Source organism: Bombus vancouverensis, chromosome 4, assembly GCF_051014615.1.
Source record: "Bombus vancouverensis nearcticus chromosome 4, iyBomVanc1_principal, whole genome shotgun sequence".
NCBI classification, from domain to species: domain Eukaryota; kingdom Metazoa; phylum Arthropoda; class Insecta; order Hymenoptera; family Apidae; genus Bombus; species Bombus vancouverensis.
Window position 1 is genome coordinate 7,969,405 of NC_134914.1, and position 27,500 is coordinate 7,996,904.

Consider the following 27,500-nt stretch of genomic DNA (forward strand, 5'->3'; position numbering starts at 1 on the left):
CCATAAAGTTTTGTCAGTACAACCACAATTGTGTACGGTGCGAAATCAAATTTGCATGTGTGCCAGATTTAGGAGATGCAACGAGTCCAACAAGCTATTCCAACTAATTGTCACTGTTATCCTACTGTTGACCTAATCAGACTCCATCTCCCTCCATATACGTATACAAGTAGACACAATTCCAATGAAATACAATGGAAGAGCTCAAAAGAAAAAATAACAATGTTTGTCGCTTTCTAGGAAATCTTCTAGTATGTTTAATTTCTGTTCAGTACATTTCAATTTCTTGTGACGAAATACGCATCATATTACACTATTTCTATAAATGTATCAATAATTATTACATCATAAAGGAATTATATTTGAATCACGAAATTATAGAACCTTAGAATTATAGAACCTGTTTTTGTAGAATTATTTCATTTTCATTTGACTATATAAGCCAGAACATAAATCATGTTTCATCATACCAATTCCATGAAAAAGTCAAAAGTTTGACAAGGATCGTGCTTATTATGAACCTCTCGATCGTAACCAACTTTATACACATTACTAAGTTACCTTTGCATTCTTAACGAATATTGCAGTTTAACGATCTCCAGTTACCACGCAACATCGTGCGTTATATCGTGAAAGTTAATCGAACGATGGCTCCAATATGATTCAAAGAGAAGAGAATTTCGAAACAGACTGCTATTTGTCGTATATGTAATCTTCACTCTGCTATAGTCTCGTAATCGAAAGAAATAGCATAGCATCGTGGACAAAGATTTGTAACGATCGTTCTTAATTGGATATCAAATCAGGACAGTCGATGTGCATATAATCTAGTTAGCTATTTGGCTTATGTTATTTACGGTGATAATCCACGGATAGAAGTTTACAATCGTTCGTGTATCAGCTGTTAGTACTACAAGAGAATGATGATATAGAGACAGTATATAAAAATGATTGGTCAGAATAGAGCATTGTAATTAAAATCGCTTAAATATTATATTTAAATATTAAAACGAGTATTTATGTCTTGCTTATATTTTGCATACTTCTATATATTCCGTATATATTTGCATATTACAATTTTTCATAAATACATAAACATCCGCAGTCTAATAATTACTCAATTCATATTCCACGCGATAAACTAAATACTATAATAAATATGATAAATAACAAATCACAATACATGTCATGAATTATTAATTTATATTTCATTATGATTTCTGTCCATACAAATGAATATCCATGATAATATTTTCATTTAATTCTTGATTACAGGTGAAAGGAATTTCTCGACTTAGGCTAAGATGTCACATCACAGCGACGACAACATGCTGATAGCAACCTCGGACTCTTTCTGGGAGCCAGGTAACTATAAACGAACGACCAAGAGGATCGAGGATGGCCATAAGCTCTGCGATAGTTTAATAGCTCTAGTCCAAGAAAGAGCAGAGATTGAGAAAAGTTACGCGAAAGCGTTGAAAAATTGGTCGAAAAATTGGAACGACAAGATCGAAAAAGGACCGGAATATGGAACCACCGAGGCTGCTTGGAAAGGAGTTCTCGTTGAATCGGAGAGGCTGTGCGATCTCCACCTCAGGGTCAAAGAGAATCTCTGTAACGACATCATTCACCAAGTGAAAACGTGGCAGAAAGAGACCTATCACAAAGTACGTGCTCTTTTCTTGTGAATAATCTCTGACATATCGAGATGAAAGTTTATGTTTCCTTTTCTCTTCCCTTTCTTTTCTTTTTTCGTTTGCTTTTTCTTTGTGTTAAATGTTTGATTAGTGGATCGGTATTTTGGAACAATGTTGAATAAATCAACATTTAACCTTAAACTTTCACATTTTTTTCTCCGTTTTATCTTTATTTTACTATCTTTACAAATAATTCTTTCCCCACGTAGGTTTTCATAATAATTAATAAATTGCACACTTGGATGTGGTTCGAAATTGCAGTCAATGATGACGTTGAAAGAGCGAAAGGAGATGGAGGACGCGTTCAAAAAGGCGCAGAAACCATGGGCGAAGCTTTTGCAGAAGGTTGAAAAAGCAAAGTCCGAGTACCACAACAGCTGCAAAACCGAACGAACCGCGGCGAACATGGAAAGGAACGCATCGGCGGACAGTTCGCTTTCCCCTGACCAGGTAAAACGATAGTCGTCCTCTCTATGTCGATTACAGTAATGAACAGTTACATCATTCTCACTCGTACGTTATCGACGACTAGCGCAATCGTTACGTTACATATTTGAATCACAGCGATTGTCATCGTGTTCGCTTTCAAAAGGTACTTTTCGACCACTCATTGTAATGTATTGAAGAAAACAGAGTACTTTGAACGCTTCGTTCAAGTTAGAACGATTAAAATTATGACACTTGAACAAATGGTTGAGAGAATTGTTTACTATTCAGAATCATGTTGGACGGAAACTTGTAATTAAATGAATAATCATAATCAACGTACAGTGTTTTCATCTTTAAATTTGTGACAATTATTTGAATATCCGTAGAAGTAAGTCATTGCATAAGTTATTGGAAAAATCTCCAGTCTTGTATGACTTGGAATTAAGTAAGAAGAAAGTTTTTTTATTATCTACATATTTGATTAAAAGTTTACATTAAACAATCTATTAGACGATCTGCATTTTAAAAACGAGGAAAAGTTTTCTTAATTAAAATTCTTTTACGCTGTGTTTCGTTTTCCTGGATATCCTGGATTGTTGTTAGATAACAAAACGAGATGAAATCGAAGTTGAACTAATGGAAATTTCACACTATTTAAATCGAACGATTCTAAAAATTAGGACGTAATTATCTTACATCTAATCTAATATTTAAAATATGTATAATTTCTATTAACGCTTCCACTAATGTTGGAGATATATATTTATATATATGTATATATGTCGGAGATGAAAGGACATCGAAGCCTCCCCTTTGGAACTTCGGGATAATCCCCTAACACCGTAATCTAGATTCTATCATAGGCGTAATTAAACAATTGTCGTCTTTCGATCCGATTGTATTTGTTTGAGATTTGTGATAGTGAGCTTGGGCTCGAGGCGGCAGACAGTCGCCGAACGTAGCCGCGGTCACGGGATGAACGCTTTGTCTAACAAAGGTACGGAGTAATTCTATAACTCTACTTAAAAGAAATATTTGTAGCGGCACGCGACAGTAAACATTCCAACGGTTTCTGTCCCGTGGCTCGCGGATCCTATTCTTTGGATATGATGGTTACCAGATGCCGACGCGTCTCCACAGTACGTGATCAGCTAGCCCGAGAGCCGTTATCTAAGATCTAGTTACCTAAAGTCCTTCAAACAGACAAACAGTCTTTGTCCCAACTACGGGAAGATAGGAGAGACCTATTTTTCAACGAACGGCGTCTCCCACCAACAACTTTCCCTCGAGGGCGGGTAGCATCTTTTTCTAACCACCGATATGGAGATTGACCAATTAGCAGCAACGTCAGTTTCCCTTACTTTCCGAACGTAGGATATCCCCGACGAATCCGATGATCTCGTGTCCTTAGACACACCCATCATAGTTTTCCTCTGAGGTATCACCGGGACGGAAAGTCATTCTCTCGTGAGGTCGTATTAGCGAGATACTTAGTGTCTGTACGCTCGATCGATATTCCACGTTTTAACAAAGAGTCCGACTTAGATATTGTGAGCATGTTCATCCATCATCCCGTTGACCGCGGATTCGTTATTGAACCTAAGATCATTGTCATTAGTTTCTCGAGTATCTGATTACCACGGTTACTTGTCCAATTCTATAATAATCGTATTTGCACTAGTCAATGTCTTCTCTATTGCATAACGACATCGTGTAGTCCGAACGAAGATTCATTTCACGCCCCTAACTCTAATTCTAATGTAAATCCGACATGTATAAATTACTCTGAGAGAGAGGGAGATAGAAACGAATTTTATAAGCGATATCTTTTGACATAAAACGATTCTCCAACCACTTTAAGTAGCATATTATATTTTTTTAAAAATAAAATAGAAGATACATCCGTTGTTCTATATAGAAGGTATTACGTACAATTCTACGAAAATCAAATTTTTCTCTCTTCGAAGCGACGGTACTCTTGACAAAACATAACGCATACGTACGTACTGATACACAGTGTGTACTTACATGTGCGTAATACTAGCATTTAGTATGTATCTCGATTACGCAATCGCGGCTGAATATAAAAGTAGATACTGTTGTTCTTTAGCAAGTATTATTTTCAGATGGCCCGAGGCTCTGAAAACGTATGTGAAACAAAAAAAAAACATCTCGTGTTTTAATTTTTATCGAAAATCTGCATGTCGTGTTGTCTTGTGTCCTTGAGAATTATCGATATTTGTACTCTCTGTCTTTTCGCTTCCAAATTTTTCGTGAGTGTCCGAATGATCCTTTTTTTCTTGCACGTTTCAGTCGTGGACTGTAAACTTCGTTAAATCTTTCAGCTGCATTATTAGATATTGATTGTGAAATTTAATGTTCAACCATTTTTACGTACAATACAGTTACACGAAATATTTACAATATAATTTTTTTGAATATTAAATATTAAGTAAAATAAATATTTAATATTTTATGAACAAGAGTAGATCGTAGAATTTTGTTAGTGCACAAAATTATTTTCCCTTATTTTGGGTTGCATCACTTTCTGTTATTTTTAAGAAGATTTCGAAACCTGTTTTGAAATGATATTTTTATAGAAATAAAATATCTGGAAAAAACGTTACTCTACGTCTCGAGTGTTATGAATTTGATAAATCGCCAAACGAGAGGCGATCTTCTGAAAAAACGACGTTTTTAGATGACAGTTTGTGGATGTGATGCATGGGGCCACAGAATGCGAAAATCCTTTAGGAAATCTAAAATAGGAGACGTTCAGCTTGTATGTATAATAATAATGCATGCAGCATGTATGTTTAATTAACATTCTCTCATTTTTCATTACAGAAAGCTCTGCTGGTAAGCAAAATCTGTTTCACGCTTTCTTCCGAGTAATAATTTTATCACGTAAACATCGAGCTTTTAAATGGTTATTGTTCTAAGATTCAAAATTCAATTTTTTAAATAATTCAAGATGAAAGTTCGAAAAAAATAGATTTTTTCTATATTATCTAGAATATTCTAAATTTGGAAAACTGAATTTTTAGATTTTTATACAACTTGACAGATTTATATTCAACAAATAATTTATTGATTATCATTTAAAGAGTAAAGTTTATACCAAAATTCTAGATGACATTCTCATATGTTTGTATTTCAATTAGTAAAAGATGTAAAGAATAGACGGAAAGTAACGAAAGAATTAAAACACTATTAAACAAAGTTTTAAATAGAAACTTTGCAATTTATCTTTTAGCGAAATCAAATATTATACATATAGAACAGAATTATAAATCCATGAATTCTTTCATATATAATTCTGCAATTTACTTCGATAATTACTCGATGATTGCTCGTTATCTCTGTTTAGAAGTGAATTATAGTGGCCTAATACGTTTCAACATAGAATTTGCTCTCTCTATCCCCTTTGTGCATAAATTTTTAAATCTTGTGAACCACTATGCTCTAATTGCTTGGCCAGTTACCTACCTTCTTCAATTGTAGATTTGTAATTTCCAAGAAACTATAAGTCAATCTATTAAATTATTCCATTCTCAAAATCAAATTATTAATTCTATATATATATATATATATATAATGTGAAACTTTAAAGTTTTTACATATTATATATTAAACGTTCATTTTTTAAATTTCTTTTTATTTATTATACGCTTCTTCTTCTTACTCTTACATCTATACATGTAAATGTTACACAACAAGAAGTTATGCTTACACGACTTACTCTTACATATCGTATTGTAATGAACTGTAAAGAATGTTTCTGAGGAGTACCGTGAGGTAAGAAAACTAAAAAATACCGCTAATCATTATTATGCATGAGTCCAGATAGCATTCTGACTAACAATAATGTAAGCTTTTCAAGCTTCGTAGTAGTTGCGTTACTAGAAAAAAGAACAAGTTCAAGGATATTCTGTACAGTTCCTTACAGTATCTACAACTCCCATTTTACATTCTTTCACGCCAGATATATTTATTCTCTTTTTTTCTCAAATTTCGAAATATTCTTATAAATATTTCACTTATAAATTTTATTTCTCTTCATTCATAACTACATTCAGAAGAAACTACTCCATACAGTATTTCTACACAAACCTTACAAAATACAAAATACACGATACAATAAATAACTAAAAACTTCTCGATCTGTTTTATTACAATACTTATAATACTTACTGTGTTACAACTTTATTGCACTAGTAAATCCTGTAGGTATTTGTTACGTAACTGCTAAACCTACATAGAAATCACGCTTACCTTTTCAAAGGTATTTTTTTGCCATCTCGATAGTGCGCTAGATAAGCTTGAGGGTAAAGAATTGGAATTATTATGATAAATAACAGAATATTATTCAGAACACGTTTCGACACTTATAACAATAATAATGCAATATTAATCAATCGCTTCGATATAAAATTAAGAACATTTTCTCTTCGTTATTTTTCTTTAGATTACCAACGTGTTGGGTTTGTACCAAGATCTTTACCTTCAATGTAGACGGTGAAATTATTAAATTAAAAATTGTGTATTTATCGTATGTCTTCTTCTATTTAATTAACAGGTGAAGAAAATGCAGGATAGGGTGCAGAAAACGAAGGAAGAGGTACAAAAAGCGAAAGAAAAATATGAAGCTGCGTTGCAAGAAATTAATCAGTATAACCCAAAATACATGGAAGATATGACACAAGTGTTCGAAAAGTGTCAAGAAATGGAGGCACAGCGGCTTCAATTCTTCAAGGATGTTCTCTTCGGCATTCACAAATGTCTCAATATATCTCAGGATCCAATGTAAATTACTTTTTGTTACTTTCGTTTATACTCTTCGATGAAAATTATTATTTTCGAGAGTGTGTTGTACAATGACTTGCAAAAGTATTTGAAGCATTTGAATTGAATAATTTATTTCAAGTATTTACATTACGAATACCTTTAAAGGTATTAAATCATGTGTTTTATAAATCTTCAAAATTTACTAAATTATAAAGTGAGTTTATTTCTTTAGAAAGAAATTTAAAACAAAAGATTTCATTTCATTTGGTTTACAGACTTCCACAAATATACGAAGAATTCTATCATACAGTTAACAACGCGGACCATGAAAAAGATCTGAAATGGTGGTCGAACAATCACGGTGTAAATATGGCGATGAATTGGCCACAGTTCGAGGTAAGTCGACAAAATACAAATATACGCATTACAATAATTCTTTCTCATCGCATGTAAACTCTTGCTGATGGTTGAAGATCTGATGTTAGAAAATATAGCCGTAGCGTGTATTGAATATCGTTCTTGTTCTTTCCTTTTTATAACTGCATTAATATCGTCCATTAGTTATATTCTGTATGTCTGGATATTCTGTAGTATTTCATTCGAATTAATATAAATATCGCCAATCTGTTTCTATACTCTACCGATGGAGAAACAAACCTGTCGTTATTTCGTGTGTCTGTTATAACTTCTAAAGACAGCAATTATTATGAGCTTCTTATTTTTATTCGTTAAATACCGCTCATAGGCATCTTTTTATTGGAAAAAGATTGAGGCACTCTGTGTAGCATAGTATCGAATTTCTCTCAAAGCTTCCAATCAAAGAAAGAAAGAAATACAAAAATGAAATATATCCCCTGAGATTGAAATATTTTCTGGAATGCATGCATGTGATTGTTCTTTTTTTTTGGGCGTTGCTATTACGCAGGACTACACAGAGGAGTTCCGTGACATCACCAAGGGCTCAAAATCGAAGGAGGCTCTTCCGGCTGGCTCCATCACGCTCATCAATCAACGCCCGGTCGGCGAGGATGTGCATGTAAAGTTTTGTTACGTTTTACACTTATCCATTTGCTTATTCTTCGTTCACATGCTACTCAATGATCGAAGATTCACACAAATACATATACGTATACGCACATAGAAAAAAGAAAATGAACTTTTTTTACTGATCAAGAACCACGAAATAGTGTCGTAACAGGCAAACACGACGAGGTCACCGAGGATGGGTTTCCTTTTTCAGCTTCTGGCTCGCCTAACTTAACTGAATTAACCGTAACCCGCTATGCGCTTGTTTTTGCACGTGATCGCAGATCTATATCGCGAATACACGCCGAGCATGTTTCCACTGTTCGATTCTGGAGCGAATTTGCAATAAGATTAATACGTTAACCGAGGAAGATGTCATTTGAATCTACTTGAAGTTACACGTTTCTTCCTTGTCTCCTCTGTAAAAAGAATTTTATTAAACCACGTCGACGCTTTCTAAGAAGTGTAATGAAAATATCCAGATGATCGTAAAGATCTAGCGGTGTAATGTCAGCAAGGTCGTTTCAAATCTCTTTATCTATTTATAATGCATGCCGATGACGCGAATCGAACGTGCATCCATTATGCAGGCGATCGTAAATGAGTAAGACCAGCAAACTGATACCGCGTGTCAAAATACGAAAGAAATTCCAATACTGTAAATGTTTATTCATTTGTAAGACATTTAAAGGTGTACAAATACACAAAATATATAAAATATCCGAACTATAGTATAAACAAATATATAAAAATACACAAGATTCATATGTATAGGATTTTTTTTAATGTTTAGGCTTGTAATTTGGATCTCCTAAAATTCGTAATAAAATGGAGAAAACATTAGAAAAACATACAATTATGAAATTGGACATTCATATTTAAATTTACATAACTGCATAATGATCTCTTGTGATACTACATAATTTCTGCTAATTGATTTAGTTATTTTGATTCGTCCATTGAAGAATACCTGTATTAAACACATTTATGAATGACAGACCTGTATAGTAAATTCGCTCTATATTTACTCGCACGTTTAACAAACACGATCATTAGTATACGTATTTATTTATTATTATTATATAGAGAGACAAAGCGTTAAAATAAACATGCTTGCAACCAGAAACCATGCGCACAGTTAATTCGCACGAAAAAATTGTCACAGCCGTAAGTGTGAATTACGTTCATCCATTGTAACAACGAATACGTATATTGCCACATTCGTTACCGCATGATGTATGACAACGATCTTTGTAGGTAATAGGTACCTGTGCGACGCAATTTAACTTCATTCCATTCCAACACGTTCGTTTTCGTTTCATCTTAAATTATACCACTTCTTTTTTTTTTATTATGATACAACTTTTTATAACATGATAATAAATTTTTATCATATGTGAAGCTTATACTCTTAAGCTTAAAAATAACAAATTAAAAATACTGCAAACAGGTATTATAATTGTATATATGTGCTTATCATATTAAATAATTAATAAATACACATAGCCCGACGAAAGTATTCAAACACCGTTTATGAATATATTATATGTATTGTACGAGACATCGTGAAATTTTATTGGCTCTCATTGATAAAGTTTAAAATGAATCTCGAAAGTATATGTAAAAATTAAAAGACATTTCGTACAATTATATGCATGTACAATGCGCAAATATATATTTCGCAGAGATCATGAAAGTATCATAGTAAACAAAGTAGTATGCTGATAAACGTCACAATGTCACAATTTGTCATAATTTGTCACAAATAATCGAACCGATGACCTACCATAATGTGTCAATAAGATGTGTCAAAAGAACAGACACAAATTCTATATGCATTTTTAAATTCATTTCAAAATTAATACGATCGTGGTAATCATCTCTTATTACTGTATTAATGAAAGTTCAAAATGGTTTACATAACAAACACAATCTGAATATAAAAATTTTCTAAATGTTCAAATACTTTCGTGAGTCGGTACAGAGATGAAAAATTTCTAGATATACTATAATTGGTTGCACGCATGATTTAGATAACATTATAAATATTTAATATACATATTTAAACTATAAAATTATATATATATATATATATATATACACACAAATGTAACTTTAAATTTTATAGTGTGATGTATATACAATGATGTAATAAATATAATGATCTTTCATTAACGTAGGAGTACCCACCAGTTAATAACAAATCAAAATCGAAGCCCAGTTCCCGGGTAATATCAACAGATGGAGGCCATGGGGATAGCAAAACCGACACGATGAATTCCAGCAAACACTCTTCAGAGAAAAACAATCATGATGGTAATGCTGTAAACAGGACCTCCACGATGACGTGAGCATTCAAAATAATTTCATAATAAGAATTAATAATAATAATATGGTTAATTCGATTTCTCTGTTTTAAATACAAAAAACTTCGTCTTCTATTCGTTAAATTGAAGATCTTCAAAACTATGTGTGTATTTCTAAACTTTTACTATTCTCTAATAATAATAATAATTCACTATTAGAAAAATCTTATTAAATCCTAGAATTTACATTTTTATACTGCTTTATATTTCACAAATAGCCACTATTAAAAATTTGTTATTAAATGATGGAATTTTAATTACACAGATTTAATTATAGGATTTTTTAATTTATATTGTTTTATATGTTAGTACACCTGTATAAGTATATAGACATAAACAAAGCTAGTGTATCAATATGAATAAAAATTGGAAATTTTTCTCTCCACAGTAATGGTACAAACGTTAAGCAAGAATCAAATCCATTTGAGGAAGAAGAATGGGATGAAGACAGTGGCGAACCATTGGTAGATAATGGAGAACCAGGTGTTCTTGTACGCGCGTTATATGATTACGAAGGAGCCGAAGCTGATGAACTTAGTTTTAAGCAAGGTATTATATAAACTATATATACAACATATACGTATTATTAAATCACAGTACATATTTAAGCATTTTATTATATAGAACCGACCTAGCTCTTAGCCGGTCCAATTAAATGGACCACCCTATATGCATATATATACAATACGATTTAAATAATTTTTAAATTTTCATAGGCGATGTATTCGACAAATTAGAAGACGAAGACGAGCAAGGATGGTGTAAAGGACGAAAAGACGGTAGAGTGGGTCTCTATCCAGCAAACTACGTAGAACTTGTGTCTCCGTAAAACTACCACATAACGCCAAATTACATGAACATTGTTAGTTACTTAACACGTAACGCATACGAAAGCAAAGGAAAGGAACGAAATTTTTATTTTGTTGTTTATTTCTTTACGAAATAGCGAGTTCGTTGAAAAAATAATAAGAAAATTTGTAAATGTCGTTAAATAATAATTACATGAGACTCTATATTAGGGATCGTTCATTTTGTGTGATATATAATGAGCGTTGAAAAAGACGAGAAAGATTATAAAATCTTACGGCTCGATGTTACAATTGAAATTCAAAGAAAACTGTTATAAGAGTGAAAAGGGAAAAAATGCATACATCTACTTCATTCTATTTCTCAGATCGATGTAGGGTCGATACGATAGAATTTAAAAAACGAAACTTTTACTCCTAATGGGTAATTGGTTTCCATAGATAGTTAGGGTTCTCTATATCCATCTATATAAATTAGCGCTAAACGATAAGATGGATACACATACACCACGAGTATATTATAAGTTTAGATTTTTGAGATACTGTACAATTTCAAAACATTTTTCGACTCATTATTAGCATTGTTGCTATGAAATATTTTGGCTAGCGCGACGAAAAGTATATTTAATTTATTGTTATTCAAATGATACTATTAAAACCTATTCTTTTCGAATGGTATCGTTGTATATAATAGCTTTAAGAATATAAACGGTATGTAAAGTTACAATTGTTTAGCGAAGTTGAGATTTTATGATGAGAAAGTGAAAAAAGAAAACACTTGAATACGTACGTAAGACGTACCAGGCAAATAAAATTTGGGACCCAGAATTGTCCAATCTTTTTCTTTATTGTTTTTCCTTTTTTTTTAATAATTACAATATTCTAATGTTGAGAAAAAAAATTAAGGGACGAGAATTATTTATATATAAAAAATAAAATAAATTAAAAATTATAATATTATGAGAATATTCACGTTATAAAAGATTATAATGAGAAGTTTTCGTCATTGGTTAATGTGCTTTTTTGTACATAATTTCTTATATTGAAGCAATGTTGATCATTTATGAGAATAAAGTCATAATATCTTTTTTAATTGAACGAAAAATTTTATATAAAACGAAATATATAATACTGAAGGTATTTCATATAATCATTATCCATTTTCTGATAGATGTAACACAATTGAAGAAGTATGGAAATGAAAGCGCAAAATTTTGATTGTTAGATATGTGCTTTCGTAACAAATTACCTGCTATTAAGTTAATCGATGTACCTTCACGAATATATGCTTTCAGGAAATATTTGTAGTATAGAAACACGTGTTTAAGTTAATATTGAGAACAATGGTGCGGAGTGATTATGAAATTGAACGAACTGTAGATTTATATGGTTTGAGAAAAAAAGCATTTATAATTTTCTATATGACGAGACAAATTTGAGAGTTAGTATTAACGAAGTCATTTGTTATTTAAATATTCTTTTATTTTATAATGCGCGCAGGAGAATCAACTTCAAGTCAAGTCAAGTTTTCATGGTATATAGTGATAAATGCTAGTTATTCGTCACGAGTAAATAACGTGTTACTATACACAATATTTATGTAAATATAGTAGAGTATAATAACATTTACAATTCAGCCAGCGACTGATTTTTGTAATTGTTTACATCATTAGTCCTCCAAATTATTTTCTGTAAAGAGTGTTCGCGATTCCATGATGTTGTTAAATAGATTATAGTTTGTGTATAAAATTTATTATGTATAACTTAATAAATAGCATATATACGAAATATTACATAATACATGATGCAGCATCTATTTTCACTTACAAATATCATAACAATGCGTCGATACATTTTCATAAACGCCAATTAAGTTTACAAACAACTGTGGTATGATAAATTCGTGTGTTAACTGCGAAACTGAATTTAATAATCATGGTTTTGGCCAAAACTATTAAAAATGTATATCAGTTGAGTGAAAATTGTTTCAAGAAAAAAATTATTGTATAACATTATGGTGTGTAAAAACATATATTTGGATAGTCATTAAACTTCATACATATTAAATTTCATTGAACGAAACAGATTACAATTTTTACACAAGTGTTCATTTAATCGCTCCTGGTTCTAATCTATGATAAGTATTATGGATTAGCTTTGATATTATAATTCGTTATATGTTAAAAAACAAATTATATGCGATATATATAACATACGTGTAATATATATCGATATTATATATATATATGTATATCGACACTAACATATGAAATATCGTCTATTCATTGTGTAGTATATGTACATATAAGTCAAGGAATATTTTATAGCTTGTGAATAATATTATACACTAAATTATCATAATCAAAATCCCTACGTTTAATTTATAAATAACCATATTGTTTACATTTAATTTCGATGATTCTAAATTATATGAACATCTGCAGATCCATTAATGCAGAAAAAGTTAAACATTACTTACAGATGAAGTGGAACAGAATTCAATAAGTATCAAAATGGATGCAACATAAATATGCACTTAGAAACCTATCCTTAAGTTCCAATATATTTGTATACTATTATACATGTTTATATATACTATATCAGTGAACAAAATTTTGTTGATTACACTATAAATTAAAAATTCAAGAGTCATTGCATACATTATATGTAGTAAGTAATTAATGTAGAAACATCGGAATTCTCAGTCTATGTGAAGAATAATTAAAGTAATTGGAGTAATTAAATTAATGAGTTGCAACATGTTTCTGTAAGTCTTCAAGACTGAAAAATGGTTTATCACATAATTGACAAACATGCGTAGTTTCATTATGTATATCTAAATGTTCCGATAAATCCTCTTCTGTTTCAAAAAGTTCATCACAAATCATACACTGAAATTCATAAGTTTTTATTCCTTGTTTCTCCCATTCTGCTATTGCAGCTTCTTCTTCATGAGCTTGCATATGCATTTCTAGTAACATCTCTGAATTAAACACTTCTGTACATTGCAGACATTGATAGATTTCATCCTTTGACTTATCATTTTCACTGCCAATACTAATAAGATTGGGATTATCATCCTCTTCATCAAACAAATGTTTTTCAACGTGTGCTTCCAATGCATCCTCAGATTCTAATGAGTCCCCACAGATTGCACATTGATACTGCTCTTTGCCAGGACTTTGATCACCCTCGCTCATATCATCACAATGCTTTTGTAAATGATCTTTTAATATTTCCTCATCTGTAAAAATTTTGTCACATACGAAACAAGTATACGTTTCCTTTAGTTTCTCTGCTCCTGACACAGTATCTCCTCTTCCTTTGGTTGCTCCTATTTTCTCAATACTTATTCCTGTCCTAGAATTCTCTAACTTCATAATTCGATTATTCTCTACTTTCAAAAGTTTATCTGACTTTGAGTATACTGTGCCTTTAGAATTCTGTGATGTGTTTGTATTTGTTAACTTTTGAGATTCTCCTTTTGTTATGTTTTCTATATTAAATTCAGACTGATCATGACTTTCTAAATGGCGTACCAACAGTTTCTCAGTTCGAAATGTAGAATTGCATACATAACATTTGTGAATGTATTGTTTTGTAGATTTACATACATGAGCTTTTACGAATCTAGCTTCTACTATTTCATGACATCTTTTACATCGCATCATTTTGTGCTTATTATGTCGCAATATAGTGGTTTCTGTTTTATGCATACGAACATGTGTAATAGCATCACTACGATTAGCAAATGATTGATCACATACACCACATATATGTTTTTCACTATGTGATGAAGTAATTTTAAAAATATTTTCTTGAATTTCTATTTGATGTTCATTTTTAGTATTATTAGAATCCGCAACTTTCGATTCATCTATCTGTTTTACGACACTATTTTGTTCTTTATTTTCTTGTGACTTTTGTACATTATTATCAGTTTTAAATGTTTCAGAAGTTTCATCTGATAAATATGAGTCAGAATCCAAAGCAGAAGTATTATAATCATTATATCTTATTGGTAGTACACTTTGTCTTTTATGAGAAACCATACTAAATGGTCCACCAAGATTGCTCTTAACTGTACGCTTAATTAAAACATGCATATTATTAATATTGTAGAGTTTACTTTCTTTTGTAATGTTCAAACGTTTTAATATGACTTTTGGTTGGTACTTTTTAGAATTCATTGCCTCCTTTACAAACATTGGAGAGACTGTCCCAAATTGTTGAGAATATGAATTAAGATCAGTGCCACAACTTCTTATCATAGACGATTCGAAATTTTTCTTTATAGTCTTTTCTATTATAGTTTTCAACTGTTGATCTAGAGTTTGATACGAAGTTTTATAGTCATTTCCTATCTTATCTCTTCTTATACTATCATTACTCATTCCAAATAATCTGTATTTCATTTCTTTCTCTACAAAACTTGCTAATTCAACTTGTATGCGTTTTAATGCTTCTATCTCTGTTCCCTCTACTTCTATATTCAAACATCTTTCGACACATTTTTTATTATTAACATCTATTGGAATTGGATTTATCCTACGAAGTTGCACAGCATCGATAATATCGGTATTTTTCTCTTGAGAATTTTGTTCAATACTACCATCTTTAGATTCCTTTGACAAAGTATTTAAATTTGCTTTATTTAAATAATGAGGCCCAGCGAGCATTAATGTAGATGTAACAATATACGTAGCATCTTCAATTTCTAATTCTGATTTTACTGAATATGGTGTAAATGTATCTTCGGTTATTTCCGTTTCATTTTTCTTCTGCGATTTCTTTTTAACAACTTTTTCTGGCTGTGAATTAGGAAGAATTTCTTTCTCTTCGAAAAATGTATCTTTCTTTGCTTCATTTTGTTTAATACTTTCTTTGGCAGATATATTTTTTCCTCCAGTTAAAGAACCATCAGAATTTATGTCTTTAAGAGATCTTGTCTTATGTGTATCCGTATCACTGTCTAAACTCACAAAATCATTTCTATCATGTTCATATTTATCTGCCAAAGTGTTTTGCAAGTTCTCTAACACTTTGACCAATCTTCTTTGCTTTTCAAGTTCTTTATCCATATTTGTCTTTGCTCTTGCTTTCTGTACTGGTGATAGCTGTGTATCGTCTGAAGCCATAGAATCTGTATCTGAAACAGTTTCTCCTGTTGCTGCAAGGAGTGCCTTTTTTCTTGCAACCCATCTTTTGGTCGATGCTTTCCTTCGTTCAGTTATATTACGCCTCCCAATTAATGGCTTGACCTTCATTGGAACTAAGGTTGGTTTTAATTGAATATTACCTTTATTTTCTTGCTCTTCGTCATTTTTACATTTATCATCATTGGAAGCATCATGAGCTTTTTGCGAAGAGTCTTTCGAAGATGTAACGTCATCTTCAGATATATACATATCCTTTAGCATCGTTTGATTTGTTATGTTTCCTGTATTCGTAAACTGTAAAGGTATTAATGGTGGCACATCCAATTTTGTTCTTTTCTGGAATAAATTTTCTTATGAAATTGTATGTGATTAATTAAAAGAAATGTGTTATTACAATTAGTACTACCTTATCAAAAGTATCAGAGAGACTGTCTTCTCCACTTTGATGCAAGTTATTGCATGATTTTATGGTCTTTAAATTAAAGTTATAACAAAATTATAAAGCTGTGAAACATTATTTTAATAGACATATGTAAGAGAATATTATTTTATATAGGATGTCATAATTTAAATGTAAAACTTTGTCAGCATATTTTACAAGTCTTTATACATAACACTTTCTTTGTATTTAAATTCATGGAATATACTGACAAAGTTGAACCACCAAATCTTGAAACATTCTATAAATAAATATTATAATGATGTAAATCAAAATTTTGAGAATTTGTATTTTGGCACGTATTTTGTACCTGTAGTTTCCTAACTAATTAAGTTACAGTTTTATTTTTACCATAATACAAAGAAATATAATCAGTTTTTTATAATAATACATGCAGAACATTACCTTATGGACATTAATAGTGAAATTAACCTTATGCTTTATACCATTATATTCTTAAATATGTCTAAATATATATAATTAAAAGTTTAATGTTTACACTAAATAATCTTACATCATTATCAGAAGATTCTATGAGTTCCAACTGACTTAACAACATTTGATTTGATCGTATAAACTGTTCCTTAAACTCATTCCACATTTCCAATTTGTAGAGGCATATATGACAAATAATACCTGGCATTCCATGTTCTTCCTTAATCTAAAAAGAAAAGAAGATCCATTATAAGACACAAACAAGTATAGAATTAATTACAAAAATTAAAAAGATGGTGTAAACATACATTGATAGAAGTACATTTACTCAGATCATTTAGTTTTGATTGTAGAACTTCATCGAATAAATTTTTCATACATCCATGGTCAATGAGGCAAATACGACATCTTTCTTTTATAGTTGATAATTTACGTTTTCTCGACATTTTGCTCGACTTTTCCAAAATACAAAATATGATTATGCGTATCTGTATTGATACGGAACACTGTGAACATGTTACGAGTGAACTACGGCGGTTGTAATATCGATAGATCGAAATATATATCGAAATAAAACTATTCATGATATGTTCATGACTCACGAATCGTTGCGAAAAATCCTGCGAAAATTCATGTCTAGTTATTTTAGTGTACGTAGTTTAAATATATTTAATTAATGTATATAAACATGTTAAAAACAGGATCGCGCTACACGACGAAGCAGATACAAACTCTAACAAATCGATTGGAGCACCTTACTTGTGAAACATTTTTTGGTCGCTAAGTGCCTTTCCCTTAACACGGAAGTTGTCAGACCTGTTAAGTATTTACAGTATATATGTATAAATGTATACTTATAGAGCTTATACGATCGTGGTCGCAACTACCTTTTCATGCACCCTTGGTGTGCCATCTTCTGGTAAAGGTGGATCGTTACTTGAATTGATGCAAGGTGTACGATTTTTCGAGAAAGTTTTTTTGAAGATTTTTCTGTTTTAGGATAAAAAAGTATTGTAGAGGCATTCATATTTTAATTGTAATTGATCTAATGTTACAATAACAAATGTTAACAAATTAAAACATACGAGATTAACGTTATTCCCAACAAACTTTTAAATACATTAAATTCTCAAGATTTCATTCATATTATCTGAGATGCAGAACATACATAATGATAAACATACATTATTATTGAGTGGTTAAAATTTGTAATTTAATTAAATTAAATAGACTGTACATTAAATCTTAAATCTAGATTCTTGAGTATTAAGTTCATTCTTCAATATTAAATGAACTTTCATTTTTCATAATTCTTCGTAATAGCATTAAAAGTGATCATTTAAAGTAATACTCGATGTCATCGTGTTTTTAAAATCATTTTCGTCAACAAGTATAATATGTTTAATACGCATGGTCAGGATTTACATCGTTTACTACAGAAGTAGCTTCGTAAGCTAATCGTGCTGCCTCTCTTTGATTTGCAATTGCTGCATGCTCCTCGGCTATCTTCTGGTAGAGTTGAATATGTCTGTCCTTCGCTCTCCCCACACTCGCCGAATCCTGTAAGATGTTATACACGATCATCAGGTGAAAGCTACCGTACCGAATCTTCTCTAGCAATAAAATTAAGCCTCAATCGAGTATATTTGTTCACGACTGATAAAAGAAACTTGGATAGAATTATTATTGGACTGCGGGTATCTATGTAAAAATTCATATTTTTATAAATATAATTAAGAACCGTAATCTAGGTAAAAAATTGTCTTACACTGTACTTTGGATCTTTCGATATATCCATCATCAACGCATCATGCTTTTTCATTAATGATATATTTACAATTCAATTTATCAATAATTTCAAATCTTAATTTGATTCTTTTACATCTCAATGGTTTGAAAAAACGACACATTTAATAAGGAATAATAAATAGTAAATGCGTAGTATCCAGACCAGGTAATAATCCTTCAGCTAACTAATAATTAAACAATCATAGAATTTAATTATTACTGTTTGTTAAAAGACACAATTAAATGTTTATTACCCGTGGTAGATTGACTGGGACGCCATGAGCATTTGACTCGGCAATTTTCTGATATAATCGAAAATGTTTTTCCTTCGCGAGTCTCACAGCTTCAGAATCGATAGGTTGGGCGATAGTATCTTCATAATTTATTAAAGATGCGTGAAATCCACTTTCATCAGCAGCATATTGAACCGTTCGTATTTTATGCTTGGGATCGATGAAGGAATAAGAGCCTAAAATATAAACAATTAAAATTTATTTATATAATAAAGACAGTTTATAAATTGAATATATATTATTTGTCGATATTTGTCCTAAATACAAACAAGATTACAAATACGAATAAAATTATTTTTATGTAAAACAATAAACACAAGACAGAAGTTAAATAAATATGTAAATATCTTATATATCTTCATATATTATATGCATTCTGTGTATTTTTATGTCTTTAAATTCCGCATAAATGCATGAAAATCCATAGTCTAATTATAACCTGTAATAATGATTTCATAAGAAGCATTGAATTACCTTGAACATGTCCAGCGCCATCTCCACTCTCTTGATGAACACGATCAATGTTTCCAGGATATCGTCCCGACTGGTATTGAAAACTGTAAGGTCTAGGAGGCGGTGGTGGAGTAGTTGTAGTCGTCGTAGAATATTCTGACAAAAGATGCGATACGTCCCCCAGGCAGGGGCTAATCAGAACGATTGCGATCTGATTCGAAAGTATAGTAATCTAATTAGCTATGTACACCGACCAGTTAATCGAATGTAATACAAGTTGACGTCACTTTTGTACAATTACAATTGAGTAACAATTATGAATTTAGTTTATTACATGAATGTTTTAAATTATCAATAGATTTACCAATTTAGTTAAAGAGAATATGAAGAATATATATGTATATATATATATATGTATATATATTCATTAGTAATTCTTTCTATTTTAAGTTCATAGACAATATTTATAGAGATATAAAAATTAGAAAATAAAAAACTAATCAATAATTGTAATTATGTGAAATAATAAGAAACGAATAAATCAATAATCATATGTTCAGATGATGAAAGATGAAACCTGCGTACGAAGTACATAAATACCAAACTGATTACGGAATCAGGAATAATAACTTCAAGAAACAAATAAACACGCGATGTAACAGTATTTATTATTTCTATTCTTAAATTTTAGTTATTTTTTTAAATTTCACGTATCAAATGTTTTACTGAATGAAACGAAACTTATTTAAAATACGTTGAAATTAATTGATGCTTTAGTTAATAAAAATTGAGATATAATGGCGCGATTAAAATATTACGAAGAATTATATAACGATATTGATATGGATTAAACGATGATGATATTAAATATGGTGAAATTGATGTACATACCATTAGATTTCTCATCTTGGCTGCTATGAGTCGACACTTTCGTATAGACGAATCGACATAAACTGAGATACTCTGCCAGTGAAAGTAATATAAGAAACTAACGAAAAGGTGGAGGCAATACGTGTTAAGCCTGTTTTAATATTGGCGCTTCTTCGAACATAGTAAACATTCCTTTTCATAGTAAAATAATTAAAGCGGGTATTATAACGTGTTGTAATACGTTAAACATCTCTAGATCGAATCTGTTATCAATTTTTGCTTTAATTTTCAATGAAAATTATGTAAAAAAAGAGATTTTATTGAAATTACCAAATAATTATATCTGAATAAAATTCTAGTATATTAAATAAATTTTCTATAAAAAGCTAATAAAAATAAAATTCAATGAAATAAATTCTATATCTGGAAAATCTACGCAATAAAAATACCTATGTATAATTTCATAAGAAAATAATGAAGTCGGGAAATCATTAAGAAACTAATATTATATGAGATAAAATTAATTATAATTTTTATATATTTATTATAAAATAAATATTTTAGAATAAATTTACAATGCGTAGGATAGAAATAGAAAAAAAGAAGGAAAAACATTTATGCTCATTTATTCATAAATTATCTCAATGGATGGACTTTAACGAATTTGTTTAAATCTGTATAGACAATTGAGCATTTAATCAATATCGAGTTTCTTGAAAGTGCCTTCAACACCAAATAGATCGGTCGCTGTTTTCCCTTTACCTGCTCTCAATGATTCATTAACACGCCTTGTTTGTTCTTCTTCCAAAAACCAGTCACGATTATCCTCGAGCATTTTGACAGACTTTTCGTGGAGTTGCATTAATGGACCAGCCTTCCCACCTGCCTCGTTTGGTAATATATCTACTGGTAAAAATTTCGCTACTGTATCCAAAGTTGTATGTGTATGAAGCTGTAACAAATTAATATAATCAATTAATAGTACCGTAAAATCAGTTATTAATAATATCTTCAGTGGGTTTCGAGGTTTAAAATTTTTAAGTTTGAAATAAATCTGAAGTGCAAGTTGTACCAATACTATTCTATTACCATGTCTAATAATTCCTTCTTCATGAACGGTTTCATCATATTCAGTATCACATCCATCACGCTCGTAATATTCATAAAATGGAACCCTTTCAAGCGAACTGGCAATGCCTCTTGCAAATAAAAAAGATACTTCTTCAAACCCATCGGATTCAATCGAGCAGCGTGACCGAATACAACGTTCTTCATATCGAATAAAATGATGTGCCCCTGAGTTGTGCCTTCTTTGTAAAGCCACAAATCAAGCACCATGCTCAGAAATTTCATTGCATCGTTATAGACATAATTCGAAGGATCCGTATCGATTAGTCTTCCGTAAAGAACAGCGTAACCTTCTGGCGTTTTCGTCTCTAAAACTTGAATAGATCTAAAAATCCAATAATTATTAAATTACTAAAAACTCCAAAATCACTATTATATAATTAATAAGATTAATTGAGATTTATATTTTTCGACGCTTAGCTTAAATATCGAGTTATTCAGAAGGTTTGTAGCGAAATTTGAAAAGAGATAATCTATTACTGTAAATATTAATTAGAATTAGAATTACAAGTAAGGATTAGAATTTTATTGATTAATACACGCAGATTTAATATATTTATAATTTTACGAGTTTTTCTTTGAACATCTTTTCGCTTTTTCACAATTTCGCCAAATATACAGTAGAGATTTATGTAGATTATTAGAAATATAATGAATTCTCTAAACAACCTGATAAATAATATAATACGTTAATACTCATTTTTCTTTTTTTTTTTTTGTGAATGATAACATGTATTAGCAAAGAACAGATAATGGTTCTGTGCGTGCAATTAGTAATTAAGTGTAGTATTATACGTAATATAAGGTAATTAAACGTGAGAAGATTAATACGTGAGCTGTTAATTAAGAACAATGACTGTGAAGATGAAGCATGTATGGTATTTGTTAGGCGCCTTTAGTTACTACATTCAATTTCAGTTGTAATTATTATTTATAATGGAATAATAATACACTATATATGTATATGGCTTAGAGAAATCGAATTCTTTAACGCTAGAGCTATCAGTAACTAAAGTATACCCACATTGTCTGAAAAGATTTCCTTAATTCCTTCGTCCCTAAAGGATCTCTATTGGAAAAGAATTCGGGTACGTGACTCCTCACAGTATAATATGCATCAATAGTCGTTTTTGTGGGTTCCATCCGATAGTAATTACTATGTAGAAATAACACCAATTCGGAATCTGTTATTTTTGGTAGATGAGGCTGTTTCTTGTACCAGTCTCTTAACATCTGCATGTCTTCCTCTTTCAGGTCTTGATTATTCTTTAACTCATCTTCGTATTTCATTCCTTGGGATGCCATATTTGAGTTCCTTCAAAAATTAGACAAATCTCCTTTATATCATAAGACTCACAAGGAAACTTTAAAACACAGTCTTTAAATTTTGATCAAATACGTAAACTTAATTTTTATTTAGCTTTTTACTTATTAATTAATTTGTAGCTTCCGGTTTTGTTTTATCTTTGAAAATTTGCAGTTTTGTTGGATGAGAAGAATGTTTTTCCTATTTAAGATACAGATTTTACTAGAATCTTGTAATTTTCATGTATACATGATATATGTAATTTTAAATATCAACAGAAACTATTAACGATATAATTTAGTTATCAACTTCGATACAAGAATAATTTTATAAAATGTACAGTAAAATTTATAAAATATTCTTACATATAATAATGAACTCAGACGTAAATTATTAATTTTACAATGATACAATATAGAAGCAATAAAATATTCACGATATGAATGATTAATTTTGAGACATCGATTTTTCCAGAAATTTTGTAAAAATGCATCAAAATCGATGTGGAAAAATTCCTATCTAATTTTCTTGAATAAATTGATAATACTAATATTTTATATTTATGGCCTTAAAAATTTTTAACGAAAGTCGTAATTTTGTTTATTGAATAATTAAAATGAAATATTTGAAAGAAATGGAACACTACAGTACCAAGGAAAGCTTATTTCCTGAAGATCACTTCAACGCGATACTACGGTGGCGGTTTGAATAGTACTAACTTCTTTAGAGATCCGAGTACAATCGAGTGATGGAATGAGTTAATATCGGATAATCACACATAGCGTGACAGTCGAGGTCGTCAGACTTCCAAGTGCCAAATTATATATCTTAACATGACATGAAAAATCCTATGAAAGATTCTATGAAAATTGATATGTTTTTATATAACCACTTATGATGCATAATAAAGTCAACGAGATGTGTAAACATATAATGAAACATTTATATAAATAACTTTTACATATGGTATTTTAAAAAGATGTAAACAATTAAATTTAAGGATGTTGAGTTAGTTACAAATACTGCGATATATCAAGCAATTAATATTAAGAAATATCAGATAATTATTATTAAGAATATTAGGGAATATTAGGTAATCTATTATTTGTTTAATGCTTTAATAATGACTAATTAGTAGAAATTATTTTCTAAATTCTGGAATGTATGAGATTAATTCAAGTACTAAACTATTAGGAAAAGTTTTTTTCTTATCATTCTGATCAAGCAAAAATGTATAGACGTAATGTACTGGATAGAAATAAAATGTATCATGACGTTGAATGATATGTCCCACAATATTGCAAACAGGAACTTGTCATTAAAGAAAATTGTTAGGTTACGGATACCGAAGTCGGACTTTAAAATGATGCACACGTAGACAAAGTGTCAGTTTTACATTAGATTACACTGCAAGGTATCAGTAATAAAAGTGAATCGTTTAGCCAAAAAGATTGGCAAACTAGTCAATTATTATCTGTATTTGTGTTTATTTTGTAATAGTTAATTTATTAGATTAATAATTGCATTGTTTAAATTTTTACATTAGGCAGGCGTATGAGTTTTATCATGATTATTTATCAAAAAAAAAATATGTGTATAACGAGCACCAATTTTCTAAAATATATTCTTACAACCTTGTACAACTTAAATATTCTATCATTTTCTTGAAATTATTTATGAAATTATACATGGAAGAGTTTCATAAAGAATTGAAAGGAGATGATTTCGAAAATTCCTTTGTGATAAATTACCAAGAATATATCTTGTTACCCAAAAATGTATGAAGCTGTAAATATTAACAGGTAGCAATTAGTACGTAACGGTATAGTTAATCGTAGAACTAAAGAATTCTACTGGCTCTAATTACTAGCATACGAACAGAAAAATTAAACAAAGAAGACAACGATTTATTGAGTAAAATGAACACAACTCGTGTACAGTAATAAAACTTTATTACTCTTTATAAGATACGCGTAACAAATAGGTTTCTCAGAATTTAAATACCAAAAATTGTTCACAAAGTCGCATACAGAGAGGAGATTGTTCATTAAATAAAAAATATGAGATCGATACTGTCTTAATCTATGTCGAGCTTTTTGAATGTGCCCTCGACACCAAACAGATCATTGGCGATGTTACTTTTTCCAATACGCAACGACTCATCCACCTTGCCATATTTCATTTCTTCGAGGAACCATTCTCGTTTACTGTCGATTTCATTTATCCGCGCTTCCTGCATGTCAGCTAGCGATCCAGCTTTTCCACCGATTTCATTCGGTAAGAGATCGAGAGAGATGTATTCTTCCAGTGTTTTTAACGACGAATGCAGGTGTATCTAAAAAAAAAAAAAAAGAAAAAATATGGAAACTGGTGAAATGTAAAATAATATTTAATTTTAAAAAATATATCGAAGAATTTCTATACAAATATTTTTATTTGGTAATCGTGCTTTGTGTTGTCACTTGAATTTTATTTTTACTATGTTCAAATACTTCCGTGAGTCGCTGGTACAGATTATTCATTTCAATAAAAATTATTGATAATATTACGAAATATTTTAGATAAGAAGAAAAATAATTTCTGAAGGATTAACATGGTAATTGCAATATCGTTTCACGTACGGAATAAATAATGCACCTACTTCGTAACACTTTTAGCATCGAGAAATGCATCACCGTTGTTGCTCTACAGAGCGGAAAATTATCATTTTATGCAAAGTCTAACATAGATAAGTAATTATTTCTTATGTAAGCCGTCGTCGAAAAAGACATATATGATACATAAATTACAAATGATACACCGATGTTCTCGTAATACGTGAGCGAAATATTATGAAACTAATGTAATGTAATCGATACATACAATACCAGGAAATTCGCGTTAACTAGTGTATAATTAATTATTCAATAAACACAAAATGAAAATTGTAATTCAACAGATGTTACTAAAATACCAATAAATCTTAAGTCAAAATATCTGGTTTTAACATTCAACGTATTATTCATATTCCTTTTATCATTTTTCACGAATAAAATATATTTCGAAATTTGAAAAGGAGTGTACATCTGTTGGTATACAAACATGAAAAAGAGACGAATAGAACAGCAGATTCGGATAAAACTGCAGATACTTTTAATCTTTTTATATTGTTATACAAATAATTAATGATGGAACTAAAACTCTGAATCTCGTTATAAAATTCCTTACCATGTTCCAAAGTTCCTTTTTCATAAACGGTTTTGCCATATTCAGGATGACATCCATCACTGAAGGAGTATTAATAAAATGTATGCCCTTTATACGAACAGGTATGGCTTCCTGAACGTACATCACTAGCTTTTTCATCCCCATAGGATTTATCCGCCCTACGTGGCCGAGAGTCACGTTAGATGTATCTGCGATAAAAATATAGCCATCGCAAGTGCCATTTTTCAAACCAATCAAATCGCATCCCATGAAGATATTCTTGTTACTATCTTCGAAAGAATAGTGCGATGGATTAGTATCCATTAACCTTCCGAAGAGTATCTTGTAACCATGTTTTGAGAGTCCGGGCAATTCAGAACTGAAACTACAGTACAGGAAGAGAGATTAATTACAAATTATCTACTAATCAAGAAACCAGTAACATTAATAGGTTTAATTACTACCGGAGAAAATTTCAAATTAAACAACTAAGTAATAGAAATTATCAAACAATCGATTAAAACTTACACAACATTAAAAGCTTGCCGCAATTCTTTGGATCCCAAAGGGTCTCTGTTATCAAAAAACTCAGGAACATGAGATCTAATAGTAAAAAAATTCTCTATAGTATTCTTAGCTGCCTCCATGCTATAATAATTACTATGAAGAAACAGAATGAGATGCAAATTGGAAGGTTTAGGTAAATGTTGCTGTTTATCACACCACTCTCTCAACATTTCGATATCCGACATCTTTAGTTCCGAATTCTTCTTCAATTCTTCTTCCAAGGAAAAAGGATAAGGCAAAGGGATCATCTTTTTATTGACCATTTTCGTTTCGTAATTTAAACCAGTCGCACTGTGAACAAACGAGTCAAACAACAAGTTCTTCTGAAGGTGCACAAGAATTTTTGTCGCGTCGCGACGATCTTTATCGTCAAATCCTTGAATGTTTGAAGAGTTCTTGATCACTGAATCACGATAATTTCATCGATAGACATCGACGCAGGAAAGTCTAACGCGGAAAACGTGTACGCGAATAAATTAATCGCAAGCAAAAACTGTATCACTGATCGGTCTGGAGTCTTAACGAAGACTGAAAGAAACACTGGGCGCGTTGATTTTTAATTCAGACCGTAAATTGATTGAGTAACGTGTGGAGAAGGTAGCATTAGGCCAACGCACGGCAAATGTGTGTGTTTACGATTCAGGAATATTGTAATTGTTGTATCGTTAGAGTATACGGTGGAAAAAGATGATAATTACGATAGACGAAAACACATATTAGACCATTCTCTATCATTTCATCTGTGAATTATGCGTAAACACTGT

General features: G+C 30.7%; 4 protein-coding genes across 10 annotated transcripts in view; 1 reads left to right on the forward strand and 3 right to left on the reverse strand.

Moving 5' to 3' along the window:
- Nucleotides 1-12,912, forward strand: part of Synd (protein kinase C and casein kinase substrate in neurons protein Synd) — a 58,733-nt gene extending 45,821 nt beyond the window's left edge. For 3 of the 6 annotated variants that reach the window (XM_033333961.2, XM_076617590.1, XM_033333962.2), the window contains 9 exons: nt 1,276-1,667; nt 1,959-2,147; nt 4,253-4,273; nt 6,706-6,932; nt 7,190-7,310; nt 7,840-7,950; nt 10,121-10,287; nt 10,695-10,855; nt 11,023-12,912. In XM_033333961.2, the coding sequence (XP_033189852.1) occupies nt 1,305-1,667; nt 1,959-2,147; nt 4,253-4,273; nt 6,706-6,932; nt 7,190-7,310; nt 7,840-7,950; nt 10,121-10,287; nt 10,695-10,855; nt 11,023-11,135 (1,473 nt within the window). In that variant the 5' untranslated portion in view covers nt 1,276-1,304 and the 3' untranslated portion in view covers nt 11,136-12,912. Of the gene's footprint in view, nt 1-1,275; nt 1,668-1,958; nt 2,148-4,252; nt 4,274-4,973; nt 4,986-6,705; nt 6,933-7,189; nt 7,311-7,839; nt 7,951-10,120; nt 10,288-10,694; nt 10,856-11,022 lie in introns of all 6 variants that reach the window. The other 3 variants (XM_033333963.2, XM_033333965.2, XM_033333964.2) reach the window with 3 other exon arrangements.
- A 930-nt stretch (nt 12,913-13,842) lies between these two features.
- On the reverse strand, nt 13,843-17,985 carry LOC117156700 (uncharacterized). Of its 2 annotated transcripts, none has more exons than XM_076617589.1 (5): nt 17,905-17,985; nt 17,454-17,765; nt 17,225-17,371; nt 16,678-16,743; nt 13,843-16,607 (listed from the first exon to the last, which is right to left on the reverse strand). In XM_076617589.1, the coding sequence occupies exons 2-5, from the start codon at nt 17,727-17,729 to the stop codon at nt 13,857-13,859; spliced, it is 3,240 nt and encodes a 1,079-aa protein (XP_076473704.1). In that variant the 5' UTR covers nt 17,730-17,765; nt 17,905-17,985; the 3' UTR covers nt 13,843-13,856. The 2 variants fall into 2 exon arrangements, with proteins under 2 accessions (XP_076473704.1, XP_033189851.1); XM_033333960.2 differs by having other exon boundaries at nt 17,454-17,651; nt 17,748-17,952.
- Nucleotides 17,986-18,522: 537 nt separating this feature from the next.
- LOC117156702 (Cuticular protein 57A) lies at nt 18,523-20,697 on the reverse strand. Its single transcript, XM_033333966.2, has 4 exons — nt 20,571-20,697; nt 19,701-19,890; nt 19,188-19,402; nt 18,523-18,705 (listed from the first exon to the last, which is right to left on the reverse strand). Exons 1-4 carry the CDS (start codon nt 20,583-20,585, stop codon nt 18,547-18,549), a joined length of 579 nt encoding a protein of 192 aa, XP_033189857.2. The 5' UTR covers nt 20,586-20,697; the 3' UTR covers nt 18,523-18,546.
- A 372-nt stretch (nt 20,698-21,069) lies between these two features.
- LOC117156818 (uncharacterized) lies at nt 21,070-27,276 on the reverse strand. The gene is made up of 7 exons (XM_076617808.1): nt 26,698-27,276; nt 26,191-26,554; nt 25,064-25,318; nt 24,735-24,769; nt 22,702-22,992; nt 21,639-22,002; nt 21,070-21,501 (listed from the first exon to the last, which is right to left on the reverse strand). The coding sequence occupies exons 1-7, from the start codon at nt 26,997-26,999 to the stop codon at nt 21,244-21,246; spliced, it is 1,869 nt and encodes a 622-aa protein (XP_076473923.1). The 5' UTR covers nt 27,000-27,276; the 3' UTR covers nt 21,070-21,243.
- Between the last annotated feature and the right edge of the window lie 224 nt (nt 27,277-27,500).

Coding starts and splice junctions, on each gene's coding strand:
- LOC117156702 (XM_033333966.2), bottom strand. Junction 19,403..19,700: donor TGGCGCTGGACATGTTCAAG/GTAATTCAATGC, acceptor TTTATATTTTAG/GCTCTTATTCCTTCATCGAT. Junction 18,706..19,187: donor TCCCAGTCAATCTACCACGG/GTAATAAACATT, acceptor AACATCTTACAG/GATTCGGCGAGTGTGGGGAG.
- LOC117156818 (XM_076617808.1), bottom strand. CDS start 26,999: ATGGTCAATAAAAAGATGATCCCTTTGCCTTATCCTTTTTCCTTGGAA. Junction 25,319..26,190: donor AAAAGGAACTTTGGAACATG/GTAAGGAATTTT, acceptor TTTTTTTTTTAG/ATACACCTGCATTCGTCGTT. Junction 22,993..24,734: donor GGTAACAAGATATATTCTTG/GTAATTTATCAC, acceptor TAATTTTTGAAG/GAACTCAAATATGGCATCCC.
- LOC117156700 (XM_076617589.1), bottom strand. CDS start 17,729: ATGAATAGTTTTATTTCGATATATATTTCGATCTATCGATATTACAAC. Junction 17,372..17,453: donor GTAAATGTACTTCTATCAAT/GTATGTTTACAC, acceptor TTTTCTTTTTAG/ATTAAGGAAGAACATGGAAT. Junction 16,608..16,677: donor TCTCTGATACTTTTGATAAG/GTAGTACTAATT, acceptor AATTTATTCCAG/AAAAGAACAAAATTGGATGT.